This window comes from Cetorhinus maximus, chromosome 9 (assembly GCF_964194155.1).
Source record: "Cetorhinus maximus chromosome 9, sCetMax3.hap1.1, whole genome shotgun sequence".
Taxonomy (NCBI): Eukaryota; Metazoa; Chordata; class Chondrichthyes; order Lamniformes; family Cetorhinidae; genus Cetorhinus; species Cetorhinus maximus.
The window spans coordinates 13,508,863-13,529,356 of NC_135887.1; the positions used below are offsets into that span (position 1 = coordinate 13,508,863).

Consider the following 20,494-nt stretch of genomic DNA (forward strand, 5'->3'; position numbering starts at 1 on the left):
TGCCCAGATGATCCAAGGAGGGGGGTGATTCCGGCCGGCAGGGATTATAATTAAATGCAGATGTATTAAAACGACGTTCCCGATATCTGGCGACAAGAAACACGGCCTGCCATTGGCGGGTGGAGAGGATGATCGCAAACTGATTTCACAAGATCATAAAACCGATTTTTGGCCTTCCCGCCATATTACCCGCTCATGCCCGCCACGGCGCCCAATGCCAACGGGGATGGAAAATTCCAGCCTTTGAATCTGACCGGCTGAGATTAGAGTTGCCAATCACCCAGGATTGTCTTGGGCTTGATCTTCAGGAATTGAAGGTTTAATCTCCAGGACACTTTTGTGAGCAAACACAGAAGAAAATCATAGTGGGCATTAAACAACGCGGCAGCTAGCATTTTCCAGTCTCCTCACACCGGGTTCCCCCACGGTGGATACATCGGACAATTCAAACTTCCGTTCAATTCGGCAGGACCGGTAGATCCCACTGGCAGGACAGGGTGGAAAATCCTGCCCTGTGTTTGTTAACATTTTTTTGAACACTGATTTATTAGTTATAAAGGTATTGGAGATGGAGGACAAAAAATGTTTCACTAACAGCCCAATTGGGTAACAATTCTGTTGCCTTTTCAATAGACGTGGGAAGGTAGTTTGCCAGGAGCATGGGCCAATTGTAGGAATCTTGGGGTAGGTAGTTTGAGATGGGAGGTCATGTGATGTAATCTTCAGGCATGCACCCAGCCAGAATTGTCAACCTTAGCTGGGATACCTCCAGGACCAGGTATTGCAGCTTTAAGGCCTCATGTGTGCTAGTTTAATGGTTTACTACATTACAACCAGGGCTACACTTCTACAGTGCTGTTTTTTAGTCACTCATGGGATGTAGGCATCACTGGCAATGTCAGCATTTGTTGCCCATCCCTAATTGTCCTAGGGAAGATGGTGTTGAGCTACCTTCTTCATGCACTGCAGTCCATCTAGAGTAGGTACATCCACAGTGCTGCTGGGTAAGGAGTTCCCTACATGACAATGATGGGGTGGTGACACATTTTCAAGTCAGGATGGCGTATGACTTGGAGCAGAACTTTCGGCTGGTGGTGTTACCATGTGCCTACTGTCCTTGTCCTTCTAAGCTACAGAGGTCATTGGTTTGGAAGGTGTTGTCGAAGAAGGTTTAGCAAGTTGCTGCAGAGCATCTTGTACATATTGGCACACATTGAAGCCACGGCGAGCTTGTAGTGGAGAGAGCGAATGTTTAATGTGGTGAATGGGGTGTCAGGCATGCGGCCTGCTTTGTCCTGGATGGTGGCAAGCAGAGGTTTGGATGAGTTCAACTGTACAGAGGATGTTTGGTGGGAGGCTGGCCAGAAAAGCATTGGAGCAGTCCAGTCTAGACCTAACAAAGGGATGGATGAGGGGTTCAGCACATTGTCCCAGTTTGCTTAGTGTAATCTCACTTTGTACTTCATATTTACCTTTTGATCAGAAGGTGAAATCCATATGTCTCCTGAATGGCTCATGTACTGGGGCTGCAGAGATTAAGTTTATCTCATTTAGTTCTGATCAATACCTACTCATTACCCTTGAATTCTACATTGATAAATGGGGCAATTTTACACTTAGGCAATGTTTTGTCACATACACGTGTCCGACTTTATATTGAATAAAAGATTAATCTGCGTAAAGCTGCTTGAAGCTTCCATCACCCCATTAAAGATGCCAATTACGAGCATAGATCTCCTTTGAGAATGCGATGAGGTATTTGAGGGAATGTGCTGGATCTACATTTGAGCTAGAAATATCTGCAGTCAGCTGTAAGTAACAGGTAAATGAGTAGGGAAATTGTCTTCCTTGAACCAGCAGAAAGGGACATTGTCCTTTCACCCAAAGGTACATAGGAACAGGAGGAGGCCAGTTAGCCTCTTGAGCCTGTTCTTCCACCAGTCAATGAGATCATGGCTGATCTGCAACTTAACTCAATATAAGCCTTTGCCCTATATCTTTTGATATCTTTGGGTAACAAGAATCTATTAATGTCAGTTTTAAAGTTAACAATGGATCAAGCATCTATTGCCATTTATGGAAGAGTTCCAAACTTCTGCCAGCCTTTGTGTGAAGATGTGTTTCCTCATTTCACTCCTAAAAGACCTGGTTCTAATTGTTAGACTATGTCCCCTAGTCCTACACTCTCCAACTAACAGAAATTCTCCCCATCTACTGTTCCCCTTAATAACTTGAAAACTTCAATCAAATCAACCTTCTAAACTCTAAGGAATACAGCCATAGTTTGTTTAATGTCTCCTTGTAGTTAACCCTTGGAGCCCAGTTGTCAATCTAGTAAGTCTATGCTACCTTCCTCCCAAGGCCAATATACCCTTCCTAGGTTGTGGTGCCCAGAACTGCTTATGGTATTCCAGTGGCGGTTTAACCGGGGCTTTGTCTCGCTGAAGCACCCACTGCACCATCACCAAGGACACATTATTCCCAATGCACTCACTATTGTCTTAAACAGTTGCTCCCAATGTAAACAAACAGTGGATCACAAAGGAGACAGATGCATGCCCCTATTCTCTGCGTACAGCCAGGCAGACAATGAATGGAGGTCCTGAGGCACAATGGGCAGGATTTTCTGGCCCCGCCCACCACTGGGATCATCCAGTCCCGCTGAAAGTCAATGGACTTTTGGCTTGGCTGCCAAATCTCCTGTGGCGGGTCCCGCCACAACGGGGCCGGAAAATCCCAGTCATGGAGCCTGTTTAAGATCACAACCACAAATGGCCACTGATGGTGATTCGAATCAGAAATGTGTTCCTATTTGATTGGCAGGAATCAGACACATATCCATCGCTAAATTGTTCAAACGCATACTAGACTGGCAGAGATCAGAGAGGTCCCATGAGTACCAGACTGTGGGCGTTCCTACACCACCTGGATGGCAGCAGTTCAAGAAGGTGGCTTAACACCACCTTCTCAAGGGCAATTACAGATGGGCAATAAATGTTGCCTAGCCCACATCCCATGAAAGAAAATATTCTTTAAAAAGTAGACCACTTGTACAAAAAGTGGATGCGTTGTACAGAAGTTACCTTAACATTTCCTTCAGGCAGAAATGAAGAGGAGGCAGTGAATGAGCATGAATATGAAATGATTGAACTATTATGGTGCCTGAACACACAAAAGATAGTCTAGGCACAAATGTATGTAGCTTGGCTCAGCTGGTAACACCCTCATCTCCAGACCAGGCTGTGTGTTTAAGTCCTATAACAAGCTTTGAGTTCGTAATTGTGATTGGTGCTCCTGTGAGATATGGCAGCTATTTGCCCTTCTTGAAGGGAGTGTAGCACTATCAGAGGTGCTGTCCTTCGGATGAGGTGTTGAATCAAGATCCTATTTGCTGGTTAAGGTGGATCTGAAGAATAAGCAGGAAGTGCACCTTGTTTCCTAATCAACTAGTAACATAGAACAAAAACAATTTGACGGTTTCACATCCCAGAGCTGTTTTTGTAGAATATCACTGGTTAGTGCAGAACACAAGAAAATAAGAAATAGGAGCAGGAATAGCTTTACAGTCCCTCAAGTCCTTTACCATTCAATAAGATCACGACTGATATTCAACGCAACTCCACTTTCCTGCCCTATGCTCATATTCATTGATTCCCTTGGTGTCCAAAAGTCTATCGAGCTTGAACTCAAACACTCAACAACTGAGCATCCAGAGCTCTTTAGGTAGAAAACTTCAGAGGTTCTGAATGAAGAAATTTCTCCTCATCTCAGTACTAAGTGGCTGACCCCTTATCCCAAGACAATGATCCCTGGTTCTAGACTCTCCAGCCAGGGGAAACAGCCTCTCAGCATCTACCCTGTCAAGTCTTCTAAGAATTTTATACATTTCAATGAAATCACTTCTCATCCTTTGAAACTCCACAGAATATAGGCCCACTCTCCTGAATCTCTCCTCACAGGACAGCCTTCTCATCCCAGAATGGCTACTGCATTTTGCCTACACGACATCAGTCACTGCAATTCTAAAGTAATTTATTGTGTAAAGTGTTCTATGTAAATACAAATCAATTTATAAACTGAGGAAGGCCATTCTTATGACAGAAACAGCCTTTTTTCATTTGCTTTGAGAACGTGGGTGAGACTGGCAACGTCATATTGATTGTTCATTCCCAGATACCCTGCAACAGTAGTGTGGGCACCATTATCGACTTGCAAGGATGAGCCAACAAAAGCCTATCAACCTGAGAGGCTGGGCAGGATGTACAATAGTCTCAGAATTGTAAACTGCGCCATTGGCTCAGGAGATACCTGTCCTGCCATTCTGCTCTGACCTGAACAATCGGGGGAATTGCCTGCAGCTGCCAGCTCAAGTGTTTAGCGTTCTCCATCTTTGCCGCTTCCTGTTCAGGCAAATGCAAAATGTGAACAGGCAATGGAATAGCTGCTACCTCTTGCAAATAATTTATTCGCTGTCAGTGTTGCTTTCTTTGGACAAAGTGAGGGGGAAAGTTTCTGTCATGTCTTTCCGTAGTGCAGTGTTTTTTTAAAAGAGGCAACTTTCCAACTGATATCATCTCTGTCACCCAGCCTCTGCCCAGTCCCTGGAGCTATTAGTATTCATATAACATTGATAATAGCTAACGTATTACATGCATGAGGAGGTTATGCCACTAATACATGTGTCATTAAGCTCCTTTGATGTGTTTCAGTGGTTGGCTTAAGGGCAAAACTCACCTTCCTATGAAATATGCCTGACAGCCGCTTAATTAAAACGTACTCAGATGGAAAAGCTGTTTGGCAAGGAGAAGGGAGCAGGATCCATGACCTGCTTTGGCAGTGCCAACAGCCTGAAAGTAATCTTCTATTGAAAGTCTAACTTTAGCAGAATTATGAATTAAAAGAGTGCTGCTGAATTAGTACAAAAATAATGAAAGACAGGCTTTGCATTGATACACTGCCTCATCGCGAGGTGTCTCATGTATAATGGATTAGCTGAAGGCCTATGATTGTCTGGTGGGCCGATCTCTCCCTCGGATTGTCTGTCCAGGAGATAAGGCTTTTGATTATTTTTCTTGGCTTCGCAGGTTTGTTGTGGTCCCGTGTTTCTAATAAGTAAACTGGATAATCATAACCCCCAGCTGGATGGCAGTCAGTAGCGGGAACCCTGGATGATGATTCCTTTGCCAGCCCATGGGTACTGATGGAACCCACAGTGTTTCAGCTGCTGTACTCACTCAGACCCCAGTCGCCTTAGGACACTGAAGGTCAAACCTGGGACCTTTCCGTTTGTATGGGCTGAGCTTTCCACCATCCCCTCCCCCATTGATTGGAATGCGTCTCCTGGAACGAACTTCTGTCCGTCTTGTAGGTGTGGAAACGACCGATTTCTATTCCATTTCGGCCTATCCCCAGATTCTGACAAAATATGGACAGGTGCAGCTTGTGGAAAATGGAATATGATAGCAGCTATTAGTTTTATATTTTACCTCCACTTTTCCGCCATCTCCTGAAGGGTGGTGGGGGGAGGTGAGAGGGGGGGCAGGCTCAAGGGACGAATGGAACTGTGACCCTTTAATACAGCACAATCTCTTCATGTGCGAGCCCAGGTAGTGAGTGCTGTTGCCTATTTGATTAATGCCCACATTAGCACAACACCCTTGACAGGCGTTCTACACAGGCACACTGTCCTCGCCAGGTATTGTGCACAGGCACACTGTCCTCGCCAGGTATTGTGCACAGGTACACTGTCCTTGTCAGGTATTGTGCACAGGCACACCGCCCTCACCAGGTATTGTGCACAGGCACACCGTCCTCACCAGGTATTGTGCACAGGCACACCGTCCTCGCCAGGTATTGTGCACAGGCACACTGTCCTCGCCAGGTATTGTACACAGGCACACTGTCCTCGCCAGGTATTGTGCACAGGCACACCGTCCTCGCCAGGTATTGTGCACAGGCACACCGTCCTCGCCAGGTATTGTGCACAGGCACACTGTCCTCGCCAGGTATTGTACACAGGCACAGTGTCCTCGCCAGGTATTGTACACGGGCACACTGTCCTCGCCAGGTATTGTGCACGGGCACACTGTCCTCGCCAGGTATTGTGCACAGGCACACTGTCCTCGCCAGGTATTGTGCACAGGCACACTGTCCTCACCAGGTATTGTGCACAGGCACACTGTCCTCGCCAGGTATTGTGCACAGGCACTGTCCTCGCTAGGTATTGTGCACAGGCACACTGTCCTCGCTGTGTGTCATTCAAAGACACATTGTCCTCATCATGTTTTCGCTCACACAAAGTCCAGATGGATTCTCTAGCTGGCGGTAAGAGCATAAACCATGAACAGTTTTATTCCTTCCCTGGCAGATGGACTGAGACCGCCATTGCTGCTCATTTGGCTGAGAACAGTTAATTCAGTATAGGCCAAGGTTCGAACCTGGGGCCTTTCTGCCCTGCATGGCTCAGTCCCAAAGCATTTGTCCCAAAGCCATCTGGAGATCTGCCTCAATGCTCCTTTACAGTCCACGCTGCACACAATGTGATAAGCATCACTAACTATGGCTTGTTTCTTAATGTGATGAGTGGTAATAGGTGGTCAACTAGCATCTAAAAGACTGCAGCATTTCAAGAAGGCAGCTCACCACCACCTTCTCAGGGGAAATTAGGGATGGGCAATAAATGCTGGCCCAGCCAGCAACTCCCACATCCCATGAATGAATAAAAAAAACTAAACTTTCCACCCCAAGTTCCTACATTACAACTCAAAAGTACCTCATTTGCTAATAAAAAAAACCTGAGATAGTGAAAGACACTCTATAAATGAAAGTGTTTCTTTCGAACCAGCCAATGTTTAGAGAAATCTGATGCAGTAACCAACTAAACAAAATGCAGAATAGCATTCGTGAAATGAATAGTTACTGTTAAATTAATATTGATTTGGAGAAGTTACCCTAGCTGTGGAATAAATGTAATCTGTGTATTAACCTTGTGATGAAGATAGAATAATGCACCACTATTAAACAGTGAAGTCGCCACACTAAAACAACATGACTCCCACCACATAACCTGCAGCAATTAGTTTATTAGCCACACGTGATAATATCATGTACTTCCCCTAAATTCAGGTTGACAATTCATTGGCTCCAGGATGAGAAATATGCTTGTGGCTATAAATGGACCACATCTTTTATTGCTCCTTTTTCAGATAAAATTTGAATGCTTTTTTGAACCAAATACATAGTGTTGGCTGGACTGCTTAGTGTTTTGCAGAGATTTTTAGTATAAAGATAAAAACTGTTGCCGGTACAACGGTATACCCCAAAAAGATTAGACGATGAAAATTAACAGAAAGCTGCAATGTTGAAAAGAGTAGGAAATGAGATAGGAAAAATCAATAATAAGGGGTTGGATATGGCAAGTTGGAAGAGAGAGTTAGGGAAGGAATCATGCAATCAGTCTGAATTTCAACATTTGATCTTAGTAGGGGGCGTTTTGAAGGGACAGTATTAAGACCATCTGAGCAAGATTCTGAGATATATTTATTTGCATGTTTTCAAATCTGCTTTTCCTGCTTTTCCTTCTGTAGGATCCCCATGTGTCCTGGCACAGGATGCCCCCGAGATTTGTCCCAGGATCTGTCAGTGCCACTTTCTCGGGTGTCTGTGAGTAAATGAAAGACGGAGACCCACGCCGTGAATGCAACACAAGGGCTACAGGAGCTTCTGGTTCATGCAGTGCCATTTTATAACCCTTCCAGCCCATGAGGCATAAGAGTGTGTCAAACACTGTTTTTCAGCTCAATCATCCCCTCTCTTCAATCTAACTTTGATTGGTGAGATATTAAGTAGGACAGATCACAGATATCCCTCTAGCTGATAGTGAGGAGGAACTGGGACCCACACATGATCAACTCTCCCTTGGTGATTTTCCCTTTTGCTTGCAGTGGCACAAGGCAAAGTCTGCTTTGTCCCTCTCATTGAGTTTAGCCCACTTGCACTTGTTCTTCACTCCATGGCTCAAAGGGTTTGAGTTTGAGTAGCTTTAGATGCTTTAATATTGGGTTAGGCACTGTGCTGTTGCTGCTGTCAATGCATATGTCCAGTGCAGTTGACACAACTCAAGATAAATTTGCTGGACTAACTAAGGCTGACAGAAAGGCAGAACCGGTTTCTTTTGTATCGGTTCGGGCGGCCTTGGCAAATCCAGTAGCATGTGCAAATGTGCCACCCAATATAAAAGCAGCTTTTCTCTATCAACGCTTGATGCTACCTCCACTTTGAGGGTTTTACCTGAGTCACAAACAATGCATGTCTATTAACAGACTGATAGCACAGTCCTCAGCGCTAATATGCATTGGGTGCCATTGTACAGGGTGTTGGGATCTGCTGAATACCCAGATCACATGTGCCTTTTGTGCAAAGGATAGGAAAATCTGCAACTCACTCCACCCAAAAAGCCAAGGATCCTGGGACCAATGCAGCTTTCAAACTTGAAATTAATAGATTTTTGTTACGAAAGTGTATCAAAGGATGAAGAGCAGAGACAGGCAAATGGAGTTGAGATGCGGATCAGCCATAATCTAAACTGAATGGTGTTTCACAATGAAACACTTCAATTATATCTGTCTTTTCCTCTTCTACCACTCTTACAGAGAGTTTAGTGTTGATGAGCCAGTTTGTAAAGAGATCATTCTTTAAATGTCTCATCGACATCAATGAGCTTTCGATTTCAAGCTCTCAGGCAATAGTGTATGACTGACTGCTCAGAAATGGCTCACACTGGGCAGATACTAGAACATTAAAGTCACAGAGCATTTCCTCCATCCTGCATTGATCTGTTGCAAAAGTGAGATGATGTGCTAATTTGGTCTGGATACAATCTGTCTGAGGGTGGACAACTAGCCTGGTACCTGAACCCTGTTAGTGCCAATCTGTGACTACCCACACAGATATTAGTGACAGCAGCCTGGGATGATGCACCTAACAGATTTCTCTCTCTCCCTAAAGCGAGAAGCTCTGTTGCTAAAGAACTGTGGCAATGGAACGGACTATGCTAGCAAGAGTCGCTACCCCTCAGGAGTTCATTGTGCCAGCCCTGTGACAACAGGCTGAAAAATAAAACCATATCAATGAATTGGGCAGTAAAATAAAGAAGGTGGTTTTTAATGTGAAGAGCTTTAATATGAACTAAAGAGCCTGTAATATAAATGAAACAAAAGTGTCATGATATGAATGAGCCAAGGCTGTAATATAGGTGCCAGGTGTGTTACAATTTAAAAGTGGTAAGGCTGTAAACTGAACAAAGGCTGGGCTGTAATCCAAATGAGATTACCTAGACAATATCCAGGCTTGGGTTGAAGAGTGGCAAGTAACATTCGTGCCACACAAGTTGCAGGCAATGACCATCTCCAACAAGAGAGAATCTAACCATTACCCCTAGATATTTAATGGCATTGCCATTGCTGAATCCCCCACTATCATTATGGCTACCATTGTCCAGAAACTGAACTGGACAAGCCGTCTAAATAATGTGGCTACAAGAGTAGGTCAGAGGCTAGGAGTCCTGTGGTGAATAATTCACCTCATTCCCCAAAGTCTGTCCACCGCCTACAAGGCACAAGCTAGGAGTGTGATGGAATACTCTCCACTTGCCTGGATGAGTACAGCTCCAACAACACTCAAGAAGCTTAACACCATGCAGGACAAAGCAGTCTGCTTGATTGGCACCCCTTCCACAAACATTCACTCCCTCCACCACCAACGCACAGTGGCAGCAGTATGTACCATCTACAAGGTGCACTGCAAGAACTCATTAAGGCTCCTTAGATAGCACCTTCCAAACCCACGACCACTACCATCTAGAAGGACAAGGGCAGCAGACAGATGGGAACACCACCACCTGGAAGTTACCCTCCAAGCTACTCATCATCCTGACTTGGAAATATATCACCATTCTTTCACTGTCATGGGGTCAAGATCCTGGAACTCCCTCCCTTACAGCACTGTGGGTGTACCTACACCACATGTACTGCAGCGTTTCAAGAAGGTCGCTCATCACCACCTTCTCAAGGGCAGTTAAGGATGGGCAAGTAACATTCGTGCCACACAAGTTGCAGGCAATGACCATCTCCAACAAGAGAGAATCTAACCATCACCCCTAGATATTTAATGGCATCGCCATCACTGAATCCCCCACTAGTTGTTATGACCAGTCCCCGGGTGAGGTCCCCCAATTTGTTAACTTCCTGAAAAGGACCCCAATTTTGTTATGCTCCCAGGTGAAGAGGAATGAGCTAGCTCCCCCTCCTTATTCAACCCCCTCGGTTGGTCACAACAAGAGTAATTTAAGGAGGATCCCTTACCCCCATGGGTACCTTTTCCCAGTCCAAATGTACTTATGTTTTAGGCAGAGTCAATTTGACCAGGCTTTCTTGAGTCAAAGAAAAAGTAAGTTTCTTAGTTACTAAAAACACAAGAAAAAAATAAATAAAAATGCAACGCACATACACACAAATCAGAAATGAGAAGTTGAGTCCAAAATAAAAATTAAGAAAAGACACACGATTCAGTTTTTGGCTTGTCCTGAGGAGTAGATGCTGAAACGTTGTGGCCGTTAGGTTGGGTGATTCTGGTAGAGCTGATTTTGGCAGTTTAGCAGTTGGTTTGGAGACATTTGGTTCTTCAAGTTGGCTGAAGAAGCTTTCCTATTTCCTTTTTGACTCTTTGTGGACTTACCCCCAGTAACAGAAAGAGAGAGGGAGCCTTTGCCTGCAAGGGGTGCATGGTCAATATTCTTCTGCTGTGTCTCTCACAGCACAGACTAATACACCAGAACTAGAACACGCAGATCAGGTCTGCAGCTAGCTTTTTTAACCCATTTCATTGCGTATTCCTGGAACGAAATAAACAAACATGTCTTTCGCCAGAGTCTGTTTTCTTTCAACTCAGATCATTTCCACATTCTGTGATATTACTCAACAGGAGATAGTTTCTGCTGAGGTGTGGTAATCAGTCTCCATTGTCTCCGCAACTTTAGGAGATTAAAGTTCAGTCTTCTGCATTTCATCTCTTCCTTTCATGTGTCTGTGTCTGAAGTAAGCCTTGACACCTTTTTAGGTGCGACATTCCATGTTCTTTCTGGACTTGTTGGTCAAGTATGATCCACATAGGAATTTTCCAGCAGGTGGTTACTTTACATTCTCAGCCATCTTTTACTCAGTGATTTTGTATGTATGTCTTTTTCAAAAGTTCAATATGCCCATAAGTAATCTGGGGCTGTAATCCACTGTCGTAACACAATAAATGTTGGCCTAACCAGTGATGCCCATGTTCGATGAATGAATAAAAAAAAGAATATGAGGCCACCTGTAATATAAATCAGATTGTTTTGTAGTACACATGACAACATCCTGTGATATGAGATACGGCTGTAATATAAATGAGACAACGGTGTAATACACACAAGTCCATCCTGTAATGCAAAATAAGAATAGATTGCAATGCAAACGATTCTGGGCTGTAATATAACCAAATTTGGGGATTGTGTTATAAAATAAGTCAGGGCTGTAATATAAATGAGGTTGGTCTGAAAGCTAATTGAACTCAGGCTGTAATATCAATGTGACAGTGTTGCTGTTGTCAGCAGGGAGCCATCTACGGAGGTGGTTTTCTGAGGCTCCAACAAGAGGGAAAGCAGTCCAGTAAACGTAGGTGACTGCTGACAACGTGCTGGACACTATCTCCCACAGTTATCAGCATGTAGACCTCATATACAGGCCAGCAACCCAGGATTCACTTTGTTTCCCTTTGTAGACCTTCTTCCAACATTAAGGAACTTCTGCAGCCAAACACTTGTGATTTTTGCCTTCATCACGTCTTGAAGCACATATTGTTTCCAGTCGACAATCATTGGACAGCAACCAAAAGACGGAATCTACTGCCCTCTCTAGTGTCGTGTCAGGAGGCAGGGAGGGCATTTAGGGAGGGCCCTCCGCTGCCCTCCCGCCTCCACCCTGATTAGATACGAGGCAGGAAGGCCTGTGGTCAACCTTCTGCCACCAATTGAGGCCTTTAAGAGGACAATTAATAACCACTTAAGGGCCTCATCCTTCTGCTGCTGGTTTTAACCCAGTGGCGGGCGAGCCTGTCACCACAACATGTAAACCTGTGCGGGCTGCTTATCATCTCCTCGGGGGGGCTTCCCTCCGTCAAAGGCACTCGGTGTCTGATCGAGGGTGTGGCATCGGGAAGGGGGAAGGCCCACTGAGAGCCACCACCCTGCCCTTGCTGCCAACCCTCATAAAACCCCCTAAATACCCTATCCATGACCCCAACACCCCTCCCGCCATTACTTACCTGTGGCCTGGGTTTGCTCTGTGATCCGGGGACTCTGATGGGCGTCGTTCCTGCAGCAGCCCTGCCTCCAGGGTCCTGATCCTGGGCAAAGGTCCACTGCTGGCCTCTCCACTTCCTGATTGGCTCATGATTTGGCAGGCCTTCCCCAAAGGAGGCAATGCAGATCTCTCACCTGCTCTGCAGCTGGCAAGTGAGGCTCCCATTGCCTCTACATTGCCTCCACAGGATTCCGCCCCAGGATTGGGGATTGGCACTGTGAAAGTCTGATCGGGTTTTTCATTCCTACTACCACATCACCTGTGATCAATAGTGACCGTGTACACTCTGCACTGTGTTAAATGTACATTAATTGTATGCAGTAAGTGGGCATTAACTGGAGATTCACTTGTGCTCCTATAAATGGGAACAGACTGAACCTGCAGTGGCTGTGTTCAGAGATGTATGCTTGTAATGTGTATCGCTGCAAATAAAAGCTTATGTGAGTGTTTAAAGATTAGGCTCCTATTCCTCCTTCACTGCCTGGTTTCATGGAATAGAACACACTCTCCATGTGGTATATTTAACCCCTGAGCAATAGGGGAACTGTCCTATAATCTTAACGTACTGTGTGTACACCATTTAAGCATCTAAATTTGCTTCATCTGTTAACTACTCCAATCACAAAGGAGGCTGGTGGATTCAATGCCATTATGAGTTCCACGCTCTCCTTCATATATCGAATACACAATGTACTTCTATTTAAGATCACTGTGGAAGTTAGCTAGGAATAAGCCCAATTATCACTCCTGCTGAAAGAGTTGCATCTCCAAATGTGTGTGTGGGGACCACCGGGATCCAGCAGCAAGTAGTCTGTCTGACTAATTGAAGGTTTGAACTGAGAAGTGGTACTGAAACCTTTGCCCATCTGTTGATGTTTCAGACGAGTGCTGTTCTGTGCTCCGGAGGCTGTGTTCTGCTAGCTACCAGCGCCCTGTTGGCTATTGTTACTGTCTTCCTGCCAAGTGGACAGTGTGAGAAGAGGATCTGCACACTGGCTGGCTACATGCAAACAACGGCAGGTGAGTGATCTGACTCCTACACTTCTCCCTCTGTTATATTGTCCGGCAGTCTGTCACAGTGATGTCGATACCATGGAGGCACTGTGTTGGATTTACAGATCAGTAATTGAACAGACAGGGGAATGGAGTAGGATACATGAGAACAGTACAGTTGGAAGTTAATTGCAGACTGTGCGATGTCCCACCAGCAGTTTGCATTAAGAATTCAGGTGTAATAAACCAGTTTGTGTGATATTGACATTCTGAATAGGTTCATAATGAAAATCTGTTTTAAGTACAAGGATAAAACCTCACAGACAGTGCACATTTCCTAATAGGCTTACCAAGCAGGCAAGGATCCTCGCTGACAAACACACCCAAAATTGGCCCAATTATGTTCTAAGTTAGTATATTGGTTTCTCATTAATTATCTGCTTCCATCTCCCCCACCTTCTGGCAGCATTGATTCCTTGCTGGAATACAGTTCCATAACAGCTCACCCAAGGGGCAGCTGTTCAGAGTTGTGTTTCAGTAGTAAGTGCCGAGAAGCTGTTTGACTATGGTGGTCACTAAGACTGACCGTAGCTTCCTTGTTACTGCCCAGATTGAGACCACCAAGCCAGCACAGATCATAGATAAAACCTGGGATCCTTCTTGTCTGTATTGCTCAATTACAACAACAAACAACAACAACTTGCATTTATACGTAGCACCTTTAGCACCATAAAATACCCCAAGGGGCTTAACAAGAGCGCTATCAATAAAAATGTTTCGGACGACTGAGTCACAGAATGAGATGTCAGAACAGCTGGCTAAAGGGTTGGTTAAAAATGTAGGTTTTCAGGAGCAGGGGATACATTAAGGGAGGGAATTCTGGAGCATACAGCCTTGGTAGCTGAAAGCATGGCCACCAATGGTGGCATGATTAGAATGGCAGGTAAGCAAGAGGCCAGAATTGGAGATGTGTAGATACCTCGGAGGGTTGTAGGAGATTAAGAGATAGGGAGTGACGAGGCCATGAAAGGATTTGAAAACAAGGATGAAGATTTTAAATTAAGGCATTTTCAGATCAGAAGCCAAGGTATGTCAGCGAGCACAGGTGTGATAGGTGAACGGGACTCACTGGATAAACTCACCGAGCCATCAGAAAAGCCTTGAACAATAACGTAGTTGGGTGGGTGAGGGAAGGTGGTGCCGTAATGGCAGGAGACAAGTTTCCATGTGCAACACCCCTACGTGATCACTATTTCAGCCACATGGCAAAAAATCGCAGATCACCCCAGGCTCTTCTTAAGTCTCTGTTAGAAAGTGACTGTGGTGGAGGCTGGAGTCTTCTGCCAGTTGATCCAAGGGATGATGAATGATGCACGACAGGCAATGGAGGAAAAGTGAAGAGAACTACTTGTTAAAAGAATAGCATTGCAAAGATTTGGGCTGTCTATGCTGGTTTTAGGTGATAATTTATGTAAGGAACATGGACAAAAATGAACAAGTTCCAAATTGAGTGTGAATTAGTAGGTCTGATGGTGCCTGGAAAGATTTTCTAATTTAATGCGTAATGTTTTCATCAGTTAGAAATCAACAAGCTTAACAGGGAAATGTGGGTGTTTAATAATCAGCTCCTCAGAGGGAGGATAAGCTATATGGCCTCACTCTCCTAAATTCCTATCTGAGGTACACCAAACAGGAGGCTGCAGTCTTTCTCTGGTGAGGCGGAAGGAGGGAAGAGCCAGAATGGATCAGTCTCTGTCTCTCTGACAGCTGGCTGCAAGGCAGAATTGAGAATTAACTCAACATGGTCATTTGTGCAATTGATACTTGCTTGGAACTTTTTAAACAGGTATGTGGAGTACCCTGAAATAATAAAAAAAAACAGAAAATGCTGGAAATACTTGGCAATTCTGATGAAAGATCATACACCTAAAACTTTAACTCTGTTTCTCTCTCCACAGATCTGCTGAGTATTTCCAGCATTTTCCATTTTAATTTCAGATTTCCAGCATCCTCAATATTTTGCTTCTGTGCGTGAAATATTCTGGTTGATTGACACAGTTCCGATTAGTATCTTAAACAGTTCTTTTTCCTACAGACTATTTTTAATTATTCTTCACCCTTGCATTTTTTTAAAGATGTCTGCTCCCAATAACTTAAGTTGGCACATCCTTGACTCGTCATACAATATTTCCTGAATAAACTAACTACAGGTCTGTTGTGTAGGCCTTGGCCTGCATGACCTTTGAACCCAACATCAGCAGAGATGACTGGCAAACATAATCTCATCTCACACACTACGTGCGCCCCCCCCCCCCCCCCCCTCCCCCAGGCACCCAAATTTCCTTCCATCCGCAGAAAATTTTAAATTTTGTTGTTTTGTTGTGTTGATTAACATTTAGAAAAAGAGGGAACATGGAGGCAGGGTTAAGATTTCCTCTCTTTGCTATGGATGGGCACGTCTACAACATATTAAAAATGTTACATCTACACACACTTTCTTACTTCTTTCTGTCGCAATTTCATATCAACTTTTTCTATTATAAATTCCTATGTCCCCGATTAGAATGGAAACTGCCTATGTAAACTTGTCATGTGTAGTGACACCTTCCTGGCAGTGGTAGCGCTGTAACTTCTCAGTTATGCACGACTTGGTCTCTCACCTGTACCGCAGAATAACTCCAATGTTTCCAACCAGCTCAACTTCTCTGCTCCCCAAGCTGACATAAATGTTGTTCTTTAACTGTAAATAATATTGCAGAAGTATATGATGTAAAAATAAGGACAGGACATGTGACTTTAAAATGGGGACTAAATTATATCAGCAAAGTCTAGTTCAATTGTCCCCTGCCCTTTAACCCTGCTCTCTCTAAGAACGACACCTGGGTCTTGTCTCAGGAGATCAGTTAGTTCATACAGATGTTGTCCATTTGCCTATTTAGGTGCTATTCACTAGAGCTACCAACCAGCTATTTGCGATATTACTTTAATTAAATTATGACTGTACTTTCTTCTGGCTCTGTGTGGGTCTAATCTATGTTTGTGAGTCAAGCCAGCTGGCTCATCTGTTACAAGTAGGATCTGCTCAGCCCACACAACTGCTTCAGGACTGGAAGACGTCTCCCCCTCAAGACTGCCACCCACTGTGGATAAAAAGTCCACATGTTCTAATGGAAGCAATTTTTTAAAGTAAACAAAATGCAACCAAACAAGCGTCCTGTTGTTTTTGAACATTATTTTTCCAGTCACTGAGTGCCATACTGAGTTGTGGTGCTAATGAAATTTGCCAGAAATTGCCACAACACAGTGTTTGTTTTTTTCACAACCCCCGGGTCTCAGCGACTGCCTTGGGTTGGTGCGGACAGGGGCCGGAGCTTTACGGCCCTATCGCAGCAGGGACGGAGCCGTAAAATGCGACGAGCCATTCTAAACTCCCGTTGACTTTGGCGGGACCGTAAAATCCCGCTGCCTTGAAATTCCATCCAGGGCCAGCTGCCAGGGGGACAGAGACTGGACCGTTCTGGCTCACCCCCTCCTTCAGCCTCACCGGGGAGAGACTGCAGCCTCCTGCTTGAGTGCCTCAGATAGGAATTTAGCAGGGTTGGAGATTAGATCTGTTGCTCTTCTTCTGCTGTTGCAATAGCAGCTGTGTCATTGACCTCCCCATCTGAAGTTAACCTCAGGGGCACCCTTGGGGCAAGCGACCTCTGGTATCCTGGCACATCCCTTCCAGGTTGGCAGACCTCACTCTCAAGAGGGAGAGCTGAGGGCAAGTGGACCTTTGCGGTGTCATCAAAGAACCTCTTCAGATATTTTTTTCTCTCACAATGGCACAGAAGTTCCATGCTGAAAGGTCAGAGTAAGATTTTGATCATTATAAGCATTCCTGTGTATGCACAGTACACCGAGAGAGAGAGAGAGAGAGACAAATTCACTTAATGGATTCGATTTGCTTAATGGCCATTTGGGGTTTTAACTACAACATAGCCAGATCTGATTTGGCCCATAAGCTTTTTGATTTAGGCTCCAAACTAAGCTTTAAATTTTGTTCTTAAAAACGCTGCATGAAGTTAGCTAATTTATATTGAATTTAAATTATAAAGCAGTTTCCTAAAGCACTGCGTCGGCTAAAAAATAAGAATCCTTCCAGTAAGCGATAAACCAGCAGACCCCAAATCACGCACTCAAAACCTTTCAAAGAGTTTGAAAACCTTTCAGCGATAAAGCCTAATTGAAGCTGTATTCCCCACAATTTGAATGTCAAAAGAAAGATCAATGTGTTTTATGCAGTCCACCTGACATCTAGATGGTTAACTTTTTTTATTCATTCATGGGATGTGGTTGCGCTGGATAGGCCAGCATTTATTGTCATCCCTAATTGTCCTTGAGAAGGTGGTGGTGAGCTGCCTTTGTGAACCGTTGCAGTCCATGTGGTGTAGGTACACCCACAGTGCTGTTAGGGAGCGAGTTCCAGGATTTTGGCCCCACGACAGTGAAAGAACGGTGATATATTTCCAAGCCAGGATGGTGGTTGACTTGGGGGGACATTCCAGGTGGTGGTGTTCCCATCTATCTGCTGCCCTTGTCCTTATAGATGGTAGCGGTCTTGGGTTTGGAAGGTTTACTCCTCAACCCCCACCTATGGCACCTCCCCATGCCCACGCAGAAGATGCAACACCTGCCCCTTCACTTCCTCTCTCCTCACCGTCCAAGGGCCCAAACGCTCCTTTCAAGTGAAGCAGCATTTCACTTGCATTTCCCCTAACTTAGACTACTGCATTCGTTGCTCCCAATGCGGTCTCCTCTACATTGGAGAGACCAAACGTAAACTGGGCGACTGCTTTGCAGAACACCTGCGGTCTGTCCGCAAGAAAGACCCAAACCTCCCTGTCGCTTGCCATTTTAACACTCCACCCTGCTCTCTTGCCCACATGTCTGTCCTTGGCTTGCTGCATTGTTCCAGTGAAGCCCAACGCAAACTGGAGGAACAGCACCTCATCTTCCGACTAGGCACTTTACAGCCTTCCGGACTGAATATTGAATTCGACAACTTTAGATCTTGAACTCGCTCCTCCATCCCCACTCCCTTTCCATTTCTTCCCCCTCCCTTTTGTTTTTTCCAATAATTTATATAGATTTTTCTTTTCCCACCTATTTCCATTATTTTTAAATCTATACCTGTAATGCACTGTCAGTCTTTCCACCCCACCCCCACTAGAGCTGTACCTTGAGTGTCCTGCCATCCATTCTTAATTAGCACATTCTCTTAGATAATATCACCACCTTTAACACCTCTTTGTTCCTTTGTCTGTAACATCTTTTGATTATCTGCTCCTATCACTGCTTGCTTGTCCCTACAACCACCACACCCACAACTTCTCCACCCTCCGCCCCCCCCACCCCCCCCACCCCCCACCTTAAACCAGCTTAAATTTCACCCTTCTCCTGATATTGCTCAGTTCTGTTGAAGGGTCATGAGGACTCGAAACGTCAACTCTTTTCTTCTCCGCTGATGCTGCCAGACTTGCTGAGTTTTTCCAGGTAATTCTGTTTTTGTTTTGTATTTCCAGCATCCGCAGTAGCTTTTTGTTTTTATCTTTGGGTTTGGAAGGTGCTGCCTAAGAAACCTTGGTGAGTTCCTGCAGTGCATCTTGTAGATAGTACACACTGCTGCTACTGTGTGTCGGTGGTGGAGGGAGTGAATGTTTGTGGATGGGGTGCCAATCAAGCGGGCTGCTTTGTCCTGGATGGTGCCAAACTTCTTGGGTATTGTTGGAGCAGCACTCATCCAGGCAAATGGGGAGTATTCCATCACACTCCTGGCTTGTGCCTTTAGATGGCAGGCAAGCTTTGGGAAATCAGGAGGTGAGTTACTCGCCACAGGATTCCTAGCCTCTGACCTGCTCTTGCAGCCACAGTATTTATATGGCTAGTCCTGTTCAGTTTCTGGTCAATGGTAACCCTCAGGATGTTGATAGTGGGAGTTTCAATGATGGTAATGCCATTGAATGTCAAGGGGTGATGGTTAGATTCTCTCTTGTTGGAAATGGTCATTGCCTGGCACTTGTGTGGTGCAAATGTTACTTGTCACTTGTCAGGCCAAGCCTGGATATTGTCCAGGTCTTGCTACATTTGGACATGGACTGCTTTAGTAATCTGAGCCGTCATGAATGTTGCTGAACATTGCGCAAACATCAGTGAGCATCCTCAGTTCTGATTTATGATGGAAGGAAAGTCATTGATGAAGCAGCTGAAGGTGATTGGGCCTAGAACGCTACCCCGAGGAACTCCTGCAGTGATGTCCTGGGGCTGAGATGACTGACCTCCAACAATTACAGCCATCTTCCTTTGTACTAGGTATTACTCCAACCAGCGGAGAAATTTCCCCCTGATTCCCGTTGACTCCAGTTTTGTGAGAACTCCTTGATTCCACACTTGATGTCAAGGGCAGCACTCTCATCTCACCTCTGGAGTTCGGTTCTTTTGTCCATGTTTGAACCATGGCTGTAATGTGTTCAGAAGCTAAGTGACCCTGGTGGAACTCAAACTGAGCATCAGTGGGTAGGTTATTGCTAAATAAGTGCTGCTTGATAGCACTGTTGATTACCCCTTCCATCACTTTACTGATGCTTGAGAATAGTATCACATGGAGTGAATTGAATTGGCTGAAGACAGGCATCTGTGATGCTGGGGACCTCTGGAGGAGGCCGAGATAGACCATCCACTCGGCACTTCTGGCTGAAGATTGTTGCAAATGTTTCAGCCTTATCTTTTGCAGCTGGGCTGGGCTGGGCTCCCCCATCATTGAGGATGAGGATGTTTGTGGAGCCTCCTCCTCCAGTGAGTTGTTTAATTGTCTATCATCCACGACTGGAAGTGACAGGACTGCAGAGCTTAGATCTGATCCGTTGGTTGTGGGATCGCTTAGCTCTGTCTATCGCATGCTGCTTATACTTTTTGGCATGCAAGTAGTCCTGTGTTATAGCTTCACCAGGTTGACACCTAATTTTTAGGTATGCCTGGTGCTGCTCTTGTTATGCCCTTCTGCACTCTTCATTGGACCAGGGGTGATCCCCTGGCTTAGTGGTATTGGTAGAGTGGGGGATATGAAG

General features: G+C 45.0%; 1 protein-coding gene across 1 annotated transcript in view; it reads left to right on the forward strand.

The window, feature by feature from the left end:
- The window catches only part of lhfpl7 (LHFPL tetraspan subfamily member 7), a 265,707-nt gene that overhangs the window by 120,015 nt on the left and 125,198 nt on the right, over window positions 1-20,494 (forward strand). The window contains exon 2 of the mRNA XM_078548087.1: window positions 13,274-13,412. Coding sequence (XP_078404213.1) covers window positions 13,274-13,412 — 139 coding nt within the window. The remainder of the gene's footprint in view (window positions 1-13,273; window positions 13,413-20,494) is intronic.